Genomic DNA, 12,075 nt, shown 5'->3' on the forward strand with positions numbered 1-12,075 from the left:
ATCTCTTCCTATATCTCACACCGAAAGATTTTTTTTTTTTTTTTTTTGTAAGCCTTTTCCGATCTAGATTTCATCGATATCTCTCAAAGGCGAGTTATAGAAGATACGATAGATCGTCAGAAAATTGGAAATAATCATACGTATATTTACATATATGTATGTAGAAATTCGAAGGCTGCGTCTGATCCCTTTTTGCAATTCTATGAGAATAGATTGTGTTTCGTAAGAACGAGAAAATTGCGATTAGTTGTTCGACGAGAGCGCGACTCCGTGGACCCATTCAGAAAATCCGGCGCGCAGTCGGAATTAAATCGTCGATTAGGACATTTTTGCGTATTTTTTGTTACGTTCTCTCTCTCTCTCTCTCTCTCTCTCTCTTTTCTCTCTGTTTAAATAATATATATCCACATACAAGGCACTCTCTGCTCAACAGAAGGGTTTTTCATCGGAAATCCTTCGTTCTTGCGCACCAGCGAGTGTAGAGTCTTTGTTGCCACATCGGGCTTTCTCGAAAAGATCGAGTAAAAAATGGTCGGGGTGCGCTTTAGAATATTTCGATAGGAGCTCTCTCTCGCACGTTCCAACAAGCACTCGTTGCGTCGAAAAACTCCGGGGGTTTATGGCTCTAGACTGGACAGATTTTGCTTATAAAGCTGATAAACTGTTCTTTTCTTTCTTCATCTTTATCTCTGTTATCCGAAAGTCGCATAATTGAAGTTTGTTACTTACTTTCGAGAGAACATCGTTCCACTTGACTAATAGAATATTAATATTAATAACATCTCGATCAAAGAGATTATTCTGTGATCCCGTTTCATCTATCGCAATAATCTGGCTTTATATCATGCGAAATAATGGCGTTTGCTAAACGTATATCGCTATGCTTTAAAAATTTTTCCTTCCACAGCTTTTACATTTTATCATTCTTTCCCTATTTATTGTATCCTATATAACATCGTCCGAAAAATTACGCAAAAAATGTGGCAAGAAAAATTTCGATAAGCTAGAAAATTGTATTCAGCAAGTGCCATTATTATTACCGTCTTTATAACGAAGAGTATAAGTAAATCTCTATTTCCGTTCATCTACACGACTAATTTTGACTAACTAACTAAAAGCATTAATGTACAAAGTCATTTTAAGACAAGCACCATCAGAAAAATATTCGCGTGCAACGCGAATACATCACGACACTTTCTTCATCTAAGCGATTTATTGACAAGGTTTTAATTATCAATTCGTTTAATCTCAGAAGCAACATAAAGAAATGCCGTGCTCGTACCGAAAAAAGATAAATATATAAAGAATAGTAATTACACGTCATTATGTGAATTATTGGATTCGTTTAATCCTTTCAGTATCTATATACGCCGTAATAGTAATTTTTAATAATTGTTTATGAAACAATTTTTTATTCTTCTCTTATAATTTCTTATATTTCTTACAATTTTTTATATTTCTCTAATAATAAATTTTTATATTTCTCTGATAACATTCTACTTAAATTCTAAAGAATAAAAACTTTCTTATAATTTCGAAGAAATTGCGAGAAGAAAAATAAGTGAAAAACATAGAATAAAAATTAAAAATTTATAAAAAATATTAAAAATATTAAAAATTATTAAAAGTTCCAAATAAAAAAAAAAATAAAAAATAAAAATTGTATATAATATCTTGTTAAAGTCCCAGTATTTGTATTCGACATATTCTATCACTCGTATCTAATGCACAATACCGAAAGGATTAAAAATGAAATATAATTAACGCGTTATTTGCGCACCTGCATCCATTTTTCTCACGGTACGAGCACGATAATTGGCGCCGTCGCAGAGAGAATCTCGCCCACGGGCAGGTCGACGTGCGTTATAAGGGGACACATTTTGTTCGTTTCTGGGCAACGACCGATCGGCAGTCGACCTTAGAACCGAGGGTGAAATTTTCCGGCTTGACGGTCTCCTCGACGGAGATTTTTCCGAGTCGCTTCTTAACGCGGAACGGTGTCGATCGAGGGGATATAATCTCGTAGAGATCGCTGGTCCGCTCTTGAATGTCTTCGCCTTTGGAACTATTGATCCTTTGATCGGTCGGAATAGCGATGTCCACCTCGGCGTAATGATTCTGGCTAGGCTTCTTTGGCTGTTCCATCTCCGATATTAATTCGCCGACTTTTCTATCTATCTCCTCGGATGGGGAGTTGAAGACATTTGAAGAGCAGCTCTTCGAGTCGCAGATTAGCGTCAGATCGGGATAGTTGTCGGTCTCCTCGGTTTCGAACGGCAGGTCCCTCGTAGACGCTAAGGAGATCGCTCGAGCTTCCGGTTTCTGAGGCTTCTCCTCATCAGCGTAATCCAGTGACAGGCATCTCTTCTCGAACAGAGCCGGCCCGGGTGCTTTTCGATTCTCGCTATTCGACTGATTTTCCTTGTGTTCCTTATTCTCGCGATTCGACGTAACCTTGCCTTCCTCCGTAGTCTCCAACGAATTGATCATCCTCGATGGTCGTCGTACGCTGTTCTCTCGTTCCACCGAGAGGCAGAATTCCTTGTCCGTCAACAAAATACGCTTCGGCATCTGCATTGGCTTTTGATCAAGATCCAGATCCTTCTCCCAGGACGGTGTCTTTAGCAAGCTCTTTACTTTGCGCAGTTCTGTCAGTAGATCCATAGTCTCCTGCGACGGTTCGTGAAAGATTCGTCTCTTCGGTCGTCTGATGGACGTGTTCGTATCTGATTCGTGATCACTAAGATGATCGATTTCTTGCTGCTTTCTCAGAATGGATCTCATTGTGCTCTTTTGACTCCAATCTCGTTTCTCCTCGGCAGTTCCGATTGTGTTTGTATCAGCCGCTGCAACATCTTCCGTCCCGGACGCGCTCTTCAAGATTATGTCGGATTCCGCTGGTAGTAAATTCAGCCTGTCGTGTCGATTCAAAGCGCCTTGAGCGGCTCGAGTGCGCCGTTTGAAAGTCGCGTAACTCTCCATAGGTATCTCCTGCAGTTTGAATTTGTCCTGCAGCTGCTTGAACGTTTCCTTCGTATACTCGCTCCGACGCGTTGCCAGCGAATCCTCCGACGAAATCTCCCGCGTTCTCCCGATGTCATCGATTATAGTTTGCGAGGCAGTGACAAATGAGAGAGCGTCCTTTGCCAGAAGATTATCCGAGGAAATGCCTCGTTTCTCGAACTGATTGTACTTGATCGATTTGCGCGTATTCTCGATTCGCCTGGTATCCTCGACGATCGATCTCCTGGTCTTCGTCGGAGAGAGAATTGCTCTCTCCGAGATGCTGTTTCGAAACTCACGATCGGGAGAGACGCTCGAGATAGGCCTCTTCGTGGGCGAATTCGGTGTGCTGTCGTCGCTACGAACGATTTCGCTGGAAGCTTGAAAAATCTTGCGGCGCATTAAGGCCGATTCTTTCTTCCCGCGCTGCGCTCTTCGCGGCGAGTTGTTCCAGCTATTGGCGTCGCTTGACGAATTCAGGCACGTAGACGAAGATATGATCTCCTCGCTGGTGGTCACTCGGCATTTTAACAACTCGGCGGTTACGCTGGTTGGCCGATTCTCCAATTCTGGCCTCAACGTCGTCTGTTCGCCGCTGTTTTCTGTCGGTAACGAGCTCGGACCTGAATTCATTACGTTGTCCAGGAACGAATCGCGTAAAGGATCCTTTACCGGAACGGTGGACTCCAAGTCCTCCGTCTCGAATGAGTACATCTTTAACAGAAACTCTTTACCCGAACGCCTTCTTTCATGAGTCGCCGAGGTCTCCAAAGGCTTGCGCTGTACCTCTTCTGAATGAGAGGTAACGAGTACTATTTTTTGAACAGTATTTTCAATGTTTTCCTTAGTAGCGATCATCTCCTCCGTATCGTGCTTCTTAATATCATTCTTCATCCCGGTGTGATTTTTCACGGTCGTGTCGTTCGTCTTTCTTTCATTTCTGACGTCGTTTCTGCGTTCATTACGCGGGGTGTCGAAGATAAATTTATCCAAGGTCTTGGATGAACCAATCTTGTCCAAGAACGGTCTTTCAACGGCCCTGCTGGGGCCGATCTTCTCCAAGTAAGGTTTGCCAATAATCCTTGGCGTCAGCTTCGCCAGGAACGGCCGATCCTCCGTTTTGGAGATGCCGATCTTCCATAAGAACGGCCTCTTCTTATCCTTATCCTTGTCCTTGAGGGTTTCGAACGAGCGATCGCTCAGCCGATCGTTGCTGTAGTTGGAAGAGTTATCGCTGCTCTTGGAACGGGCTCTCTTGCTACGCGACGTGTACGGTGTGAGCGGCGTCCTGGGTGTTTTCGGGGTGAGAGACGGACTTGGTTCCACGTTCGGGCAGGTCTCGTCCAGCAGTGCCATCGCCGCCTTCAAATCCATGCAGGCCCGCCGGGGAACGGGCATCGCCGGCCTTGGTAATTCGCCCTCGATGCTGCTGTTCCTCGTCGAATTGAGATCCGGCCTGCCGTCGTCGGCGTGCGAATACAAGGGATACGAGCTCCGGTCGCCCATCGGCCCCGGCGATGTGTCCGTTGTCGGATTATCATCCAGGTACCAGGGCGTCACGCCGAGATCGTCCGGTCTCGCGGCGGGACTTTGCGAAGTCGTCGTCGTCGTGCCCTTGCTGACGGCGCCCTTGCCGCCGATCTTCTGCTCCTGCTCCTGTTGACTCTGGTCGGTGCCGCTCGATGATGGTATCGTTCCATCGCTGATCGACACCTCGTTTGACATGCGACTGAGGAGCGGTCTGCGATAAGTGGAACAGGTCGCGAAGTGTGGTGGCGCCGGCCTCGCCGTTTCGATGATGACGCGACCTTGGGCACAGGGCACGACCGGTTCCCCGTCCGCCGGTGCCTCCTCCGGGGTCAACGGCAGCGCTGCGCCCCGACCGAATTCGATGAACCATAGCTCGTCCCTCAACTCGCTTTCTCACTTCTTCTCGTTCATATCTTTGTTTAAATAGTGCAGCACGTAGTGCAGGACCAGGTCGTAACAGTACTTGTATTCCGTCTAGAAATAAATGTTACACATATATCCTTTTATAGCAGTATCTTACCTTTTTATTTGAAATTTATTTAAGATTCTCTTTTATAAAGAGAGAGAAAGAAAAATATTTATTAATATATATTAATTAATATTAGAGGACTTGTATGCTAATAAAATCAACACACAATTTTATTTTATATTTATACACTGTAACTTTTAATTAAAAAACTAAAAATAAAAATTCAAATCTATAAATATTTATTTAGAGATTGTGTGTGCTTCTTATCAGATGGTATTATAATTTCAATAATATTATTTTGAATTTTTGAACAAATGATTTCTTTTAATAATGGATATACGGATATAATAATGGATATAAATGAAATCTAAGAGATTAATCTCCAAAATCGACGTATCGTAAATTGAAAACATGAAAAAATTTTAGGTACCAGAAATAGAAACAAAATAGATTTAGAAATTTACAGACATACACATATATAAACTTATAAAATTAAACGTAATATCGTTTAAAAAAATACTCAGCTATTATCCAGATTAGATGAAGAAAAAATATACATTAAATATATATTAATATTATAATATAATATTATTATAATTTAAAGAAAGATTCATACCATATTTTCCACAAGCTCAGGCCTATGCCTGCGCACAGTTTTGACAGCCTGGAAAATGTCGACCTCCCCGTGCTGAATGACCTGTTCTATGCACGCATTGGCCGCACAATAGACACCGCAACGGCTTCTCCCATCGGGCGATACCACAGCCACCGGTCCGTAATCCGTTCGTTGCCTCCATCTCTCGACCATATTCATGAGTTCCACTAAACTATTTGTGGAGGTGGGTACTTTGTGGCCCATCGGCCAACAGGTCAATTGGAACAATTGCACGGTCTTCGGCGGCGCTTTCACTCCCGCCATGAGTTCCGTCAATGAGACGATCTTCTTGTTTATCCTAAAAACCTGAGAAACATAATTCGCTGATAATTTATAAGCAGGAAGATTCAGCCATTTTTTTTTCATCTTTAGCTCCTCATGTATAAATTTTCCCTCTCGAAGGGAATTTTCCCCCGTCGAAGATGTCAAAAATAAATTTTGAGAACTTTCGGAGCTTTGAATCGAACGAAGGATCGGAAATTGGTTCTCACCCAGGTTTTTATGTTAGTGTAATGATTGTGGCTGATGTGGTCGATCGTAAACACGGGTCCATATTTCTTAGAGTGTCTCCCTTCCGGCCAAAAGCTGGGAAAATTTGTGGATCCCTGAGGCGGTACGCACAGCACCACTACCGCCGCGCACTCATAGTCGTAAACCAAAGACCAAAATTCGCCGCACGTGTGTCGAAGGGGCCATTCCGTTACGATATATTCTCTCGGTTTCGTGTAGCCCTGCGTGGCACAGCAAGAGCGAATGAGTGTTTTGAGGAAAAACTTGGCAACGCGCAATTGCCAAATGGATCGCGAGAAATATTGTAATATATATAATATATATTGGTCTGCGGAGCTTTCTATATATTCTCGACGTTTATTAGTTATTGATTATCGAGTGGAAATTATTGCTAGTTGCAATTTTAATTTGAATAAAAGCCTAATTTTTAATTTATATTTACGTTAATAATAGATGTTTAAATAATATGTTTTTTTTTTTTTTTTTGCAATGAATAATATAATTGTCACAGCGCTTTAAGAAATTTTGTTAAAAGTTTGACCTCGAAGAAATGCAGTTTTTTTAACAATGCGAGATAAATGATAAAAATTGACGGATTAAAAATTTATATATTTTACTAACTTACGTCCACAAAGACGGCATTTATATAATCCGTGAAACTGTTGCCTTGAAAGCTGGTGAGATATGGCCGAAAATTGTCCGCTGTAAGCAAAAGAGAAAAATTATTTTGGCGAGTCGAGAGAAGAAGCTGCGTCGCGTAAAACTCACGTGGAACTACTAGAACGTCTCTGTTTTTTTCTCTGTTATCGGCCCTGTGCCCACCGGCGCAATCGCCGATCGTGAAGCGCGGCGTCTGTTTGCAAATCTGCTGGTACTCTCGTTGATACTCGTTCATCTTAGTTATGGAGTTCTTTATGCTTTTCTGCTTCAAGCGCTGCGACAGTTCTGCCACGGGAAACCACGATGCACCGCACACGACGAATTCCTCGAGCGTATCGTAAATGAATTTGTATTGTTCCTGTGTAACGCGTAAATTAAGATATAAGTTAGCAATATATCATTATTAGCCAATCTCCGGAAAACAGAAAAAAATTGGAAAAGAAATTAATGATAAAATTTATTTATTACTATTATAACTAATCAAGGAGCTTCATTAAAAATAAGATATATATATATTCGCGTTATATATGTAAATTCTTTTACGCAATTTTTTTTTGAGGTGCAAAAACTTTCGATTTATACGGTAGCTTTCATGATATCGAGCAAAAGTTGATATTGTACCAAATTTTCTATGAGTCCTCTCCTGCTCTGCCTTAATTTCTTCAAGTAACCAAACACATCGAACGCGTCCTCCTCTTCGGCCAGCTCCATGTTCGCGTCGATCGCTAAATATACCCCCGATCGTCCACCACCGTCGCTTTGTACATCAAAAACAGATAAATTTATAGGCGCGCCGCTTGCTTTTACTTATGTTAGGATACAAAAATCGCGACTCGCGCCCTTACTTGCAGTGAACGACCATAGGTCCGAATTCATTCTTAATGGTTGATCCCACGACAGCCCGGACGCGCCGTCTAAATTCCAACACCGCGTTACCGAAGGGACACGTATGCGAGTGCCACTCTGTATAGTGAAACTGCAACAATGTCCTTTCTTCCGTAATTTCCTGCGAAAACGCGTTTACATAACACTAATTACGATTTCGAATCATTCTTGTAATAAAGATTATGTTTATATTTATTAATCATTGATTCATTATTCATTATTCAATTATCTTTATCATTTTTATGAAATTAAATTAGAAAATGAAATTAAATTGAAATCATTTCTATATCGTTTCCGTTCTATTTCGCACACGTATGTGTTTCTTATAATTTATTACTTTAACAATCTACTTTTCCTCTCTCTTTCTTTCATCTCATCGCAAGCTGTTTGAAATATATACGTGAGATTATAAGCTCTGAAATTTTTGATCAAAGAAATGTGAAAGGAATCGCCACTCAACAAACTAGCGAAGCGACGTATGCACTTTCCGAAATCTGCGTTAAATTACTTTTCCAAAGACCAAGATTCTCTCTTGTTATCCTGCCAATGCCACGTTTAAGATCGACAATTGCAGTCGCGTCGCATATCGAGGCATTCTGTAACGCCTCAGCTAATAGTACTTTCCTACTTCCGGAATGAGGTTACCTCTCCTTCTTCCTCTTTCTTTATATTAAATTTTCGAGCTCGTAAATTTCGAGAATAATTGTTTTACGTCTGCCATTCGACAGACATCGTCGCGCGCTGTCACCGTAGTAGTTTCAGATGGATCATTAGTTAATAGTCTTATGTCGAAAAGTGCTGAACGCGAGACAGGCGACGGACTTTAATGAGGTGTCACTTATCTCGTGACACGAGATCGCTCCTGTCTAGTTATGACTTTTTTAATAATGGTACGTTATGAATAAACGGGCTTATAGCTATTTTAGACCTTTGAAGGAAAATCAAACAGTGACGAAAATTCGCTAGCATTTTGCGAAAATAGATTTGAAAATTGGATTTGATAATTGGATAGACGATAATATACGAATGAAAATTTAATTGATATTTTTTTGATTTTTATCAGCCAATTCCATTATATCTTTAATCGGATTTTTAAAGACATTTTTCACATATTTGATATATTTTGACATATTTTTCTTTTTAAATCAAAAAGTAAGAAATATATTATACCATGTGCAAATGAAATCAACAAATAATATAGTTGAAAGAATTAAAAACAGTTTCTCTAGTGCGACCCGAAAGAATACGAAGACGAAGATTTAAAGACACAATTGACGATAATGCGAGGGAAGCAGCTTTAAAAAGTTTGCGAGAGAATATTTTCCGAATACTTAACAGAGAAAAAGTTGAACGAGAAAAGGAATAGATAAGTAACGACGCCGATAGGGGAATTAGATCACGAAGCACGAGGCGGCTCGAAAGAGGACTTTAAAAAGTTTCCGCAATTGTCGTTTCTCGTTTTCCTCTCTCACGGATAAAAACATAATTAAATTAGCCGCTGGCGTAATAACTCTTTGAGCGAACTTATCGCATCGACCGTATTGTATAAGCTCGTGCGTTTCATATTCAGGCAACGCCCGAAATGACGACGATCTCTGCCTATACGCAATTAATTTCGCTAACTCCTTCGACAACTTTGTTTCTCACATTTCTCTCGATCTCGTTTCTCTCTGGCGATAATTTGGCGAGATCTCCTTACTTTGGAACATGTTTTGCATCCGGAATTCGCTGCCGGGGCAAATACCATATTATTTAGTTGCAGAGAGAGTCACATTCGCGAGTTTTTAGTTAATGTTTCACGCGAAACTTTTTCGGTCAATAGAAAGGGGAAGAATCCCTAACGAATCCTCGCGCGTCCGCGGATCATCCGGATAATCTTTATTGATATGCCGTACACTCTGTAGATCCCAGTGATTTATTTACCTTATACACACGAATATATTCGGATATTTAGAATCATGTCGCGGTGGATTTACGTCGTCGTTTTGTCAGCGGTGACAAAATAACAGGATGCGTATATCGTGAGTTTTTCAACTTGTATGTACACAAATTCGCGCGATAATTAGTATGAATGTATGAATGTTTTGCCATCCGTTCAATTGCCGATCGATTTCCATCGCGCGTATTTGCATTCTTCCTTGTCTAAATATTGAATTTATTTACGTATTTGCGTATCCGCACACGTTATTCTCTTGCTGCGCATGTCGAAAGTTATTAATTCGAACGAAGGACTTGTGCGTCGAAAAAAATACTTTTCCTAATTTTATCTCTCTTTACGCTTTATATGCATATTATATCCGATACGACGTGTGATAATATAAAAGGCAAAAATTCCGTATGACAATGATAAATGGACTCACGTCGTTCTCGTTTTTCTTGTAGAGCTTTATCGTCCTTATGTGAAAATTGGCGAGTTCCTCCTCTTTTAGCACGGAAACACCGATACCGCCGTATTCTTCGTCTTTGTCCTTACTCGCGGGCCAATATTGCACGCACATTACCTGCGACAGAGAATTGCAGCTGTGAAAAACCTGACGAGAGCGACGATACGCAGAATTTATACAATGGACTTAAAGTTTAATGCTAGCATTAAGACGACAGTTTCTCCCAGTAAAATCATATTTCTCGCGTGTCTAAGTAACTTTAATGAACTATAATTCCGAGCTTTACATTCTATCTATTCGCAGGAATGTCATTTCATATCAGACTCTTTACCTTGATGAAATCAAAGGTCTTCGTCAACATAACGATGCAGGAAGCCTGCTCTTGCCAGACCATCCTCCAGAATTCCGTCACTGTGTTCTCCATGGGTCCCTGAGTGACGATGTAAGCATTTGGTTTCAGTATACTCTGAAATGCAACATCAATATCGATATACTGTAATTCGATACGCCCACTACATCATTAATATACGCCTAAACCTTGCGCGCGGATAGAATAATCAATTCACGTAGGAAAGAGAGAGAGAGAGACGCGAATTCAAATCTGCTAAATCCCCGTCTTTCATGAGAAAAGACATGATTTCGTTGTGATATTGGATCGCATAAATTCAGAACACGCCTAATTTGTCTTTTCGAGAATTAATACTCGCATGCTTATTATCGAATGTCGTGATATACTCACATCTACATAGGATGCATTAACGTAATCGGAATCAGGCTCGCCCTCTATCGTCTCCAATACTACCCTATTATAGTCGTCTATAAAAAGAAACGGAGAAATACATTTTAGAGCCCTTAAGGGGGGCGAGACCTCTTATTCTAGGACGAAAATAAATTCTCGTTAAAGGAACAGTATCGGCGATTGCAACTGCCTTGTAACCTTGTAAACCTTCTTTCTCCTTGCGAGAAAATTAATTAATGAAAATCTGAAAACTTTCGTGAAACAGTTATTATTAATGCAATGATAATTATCTTTTTCTACCCGATATATATTATACAATCATATTTAACATACACACAAGTTTTATAATTTTATTAGAGACATTGAATCGTGTTATTGCAACCGTATTCGCTTGTCCGCGAATAATTACAAGAGCGAACGCTCGTTACGCAGCTTTTCATCATTTCGAATCGTTTTATTTCATCACGTCTGCAAATTGTGCGTGCAATCAACGTGATTCATTTCCGGACCTGGAAACGACAATATTCGCGGTGACGTAATAAGAGATTCGATTGAAGACTACTTACACGGAATACACTTTTGATTCTGATTTTTTTCCTTGTTTGCGGGCTTTGTTGCGTGTCTGCACGAATGCGTTTCCACTTTCGTCGCTGTCTGCAACATAAAAGTACAAATATGAAATAAAGAATTTAATCGTAAAATTGTGGCGAAAAAAAAAATCGCGGATTAATAAAATGATAAAGTTCTAATTAAAATTGTTTATCGTATGAAAATATGTAATCGATTATGTATATATTTTACGTCGATTATAATCATTGCTCGTGCTGAAATAATCAATCATATATCCTTGGACAATTTTTTATCATCGATATTCTTAGCTATATTATAATTGAAATGTTGAATTGTTGAATCATTGTATCACGCGTCAATAACGTAAATATCGAATGCGGATGTTGAATAAATCCTGGTGCTATATATATGTATAGAGTAATATTTAGAAAATCAAAGAATTTTTGTTAGTAAATGTATAAGATTTTATAGAAAAAGAGGAGAGGAGAGAGGGGAGAGTATTAAATATTCTCTTTCCGTGCTTTAATGAATTTTATATTCTTGCGATAAAATTGACAGCTAATTAGACGAAACTCCAACTCAATATAAACATGCTTAAGATAAAAAAAAGAAAAGAAAATACACTACTCCTCGGAAAGTTTCACAATATCCGTATCGGAAAAAAAGTTTT

General features: G+C 39.9%; 2 protein-coding genes across 2 annotated transcripts in view; both read right to left on the minus strand.

Annotated features, from left to right (window-relative positions):
* Positions 1-355: 355 nt before the first annotated feature.
* LOC138944770 (uncharacterized) lies at positions 356-4,828 on the minus strand. The gene has a single exon (XM_070315740.1). It carries the CDS (start codon positions 4,726-4,728, stop codon positions 1,864-1,866), a length of 2,865 nt encoding a protein of 954 aa, XP_070171841.1. The 5' UTR covers positions 4,729-4,828; the 3' UTR covers positions 356-1,863.
* A 10-nt stretch (positions 4,829-4,838) lies between these two features.
* Ptp36e (protein tyrosine phosphatase 36E) overlaps positions 4,839-12,075 on the minus strand; it is a 60,942-nt gene continuing 53,705 nt past the window's right edge. Inside the window, exons 4-14 of the mRNA XM_070315752.1 lie at positions 11,402-11,489; positions 10,836-10,912; positions 10,428-10,562; positions 10,073-10,213; positions 7,673-7,833; positions 7,449-7,584; positions 6,936-7,185; positions 6,793-6,869; positions 6,149-6,388; positions 5,619-5,963; positions 4,839-5,007 (exon numbers count right to left, since the gene is read on the minus strand). Coding sequence (XP_070171853.1) covers positions 4,927-5,007; positions 5,619-5,963; positions 6,149-6,388; positions 6,793-6,869; positions 6,936-7,185; positions 7,449-7,584; positions 7,673-7,833; positions 10,073-10,213; positions 10,428-10,562; positions 10,836-10,912; positions 11,402-11,489 — 1,731 coding nt within the window. The 3' untranslated portion in view covers positions 4,839-4,926. The remainder of the gene's footprint in view (positions 5,008-5,618; positions 5,964-6,148; positions 6,389-6,792; positions 6,870-6,935; positions 7,186-7,448; positions 7,585-7,672; positions 7,834-10,072; positions 10,214-10,427; positions 10,563-10,835; positions 10,913-11,401; positions 11,490-12,075) is intronic.

The sequence above is a fragment of the Polyergus mexicanus genome, unplaced genomic scaffold (genome assembly GCF_030449975.1).
Source record: "Polyergus mexicanus isolate NDT 795.1 unplaced genomic scaffold, iyPolMexi1.0 SCAF_1, whole genome shotgun sequence".
NCBI classification, from domain to species: Eukaryota; Metazoa; Arthropoda; class Insecta; order Hymenoptera; family Formicidae; genus Polyergus; species Polyergus mexicanus.

What these genes read in the sequence shown, in the direction of transcription:
- LOC138944770 (XM_070315740.1), bottom strand. Translation starts at nt 4,728, where the DNA reads ATGTCAAACGAGGTGTCGATCAGCGATGGAACGATACCATCATCGAGC.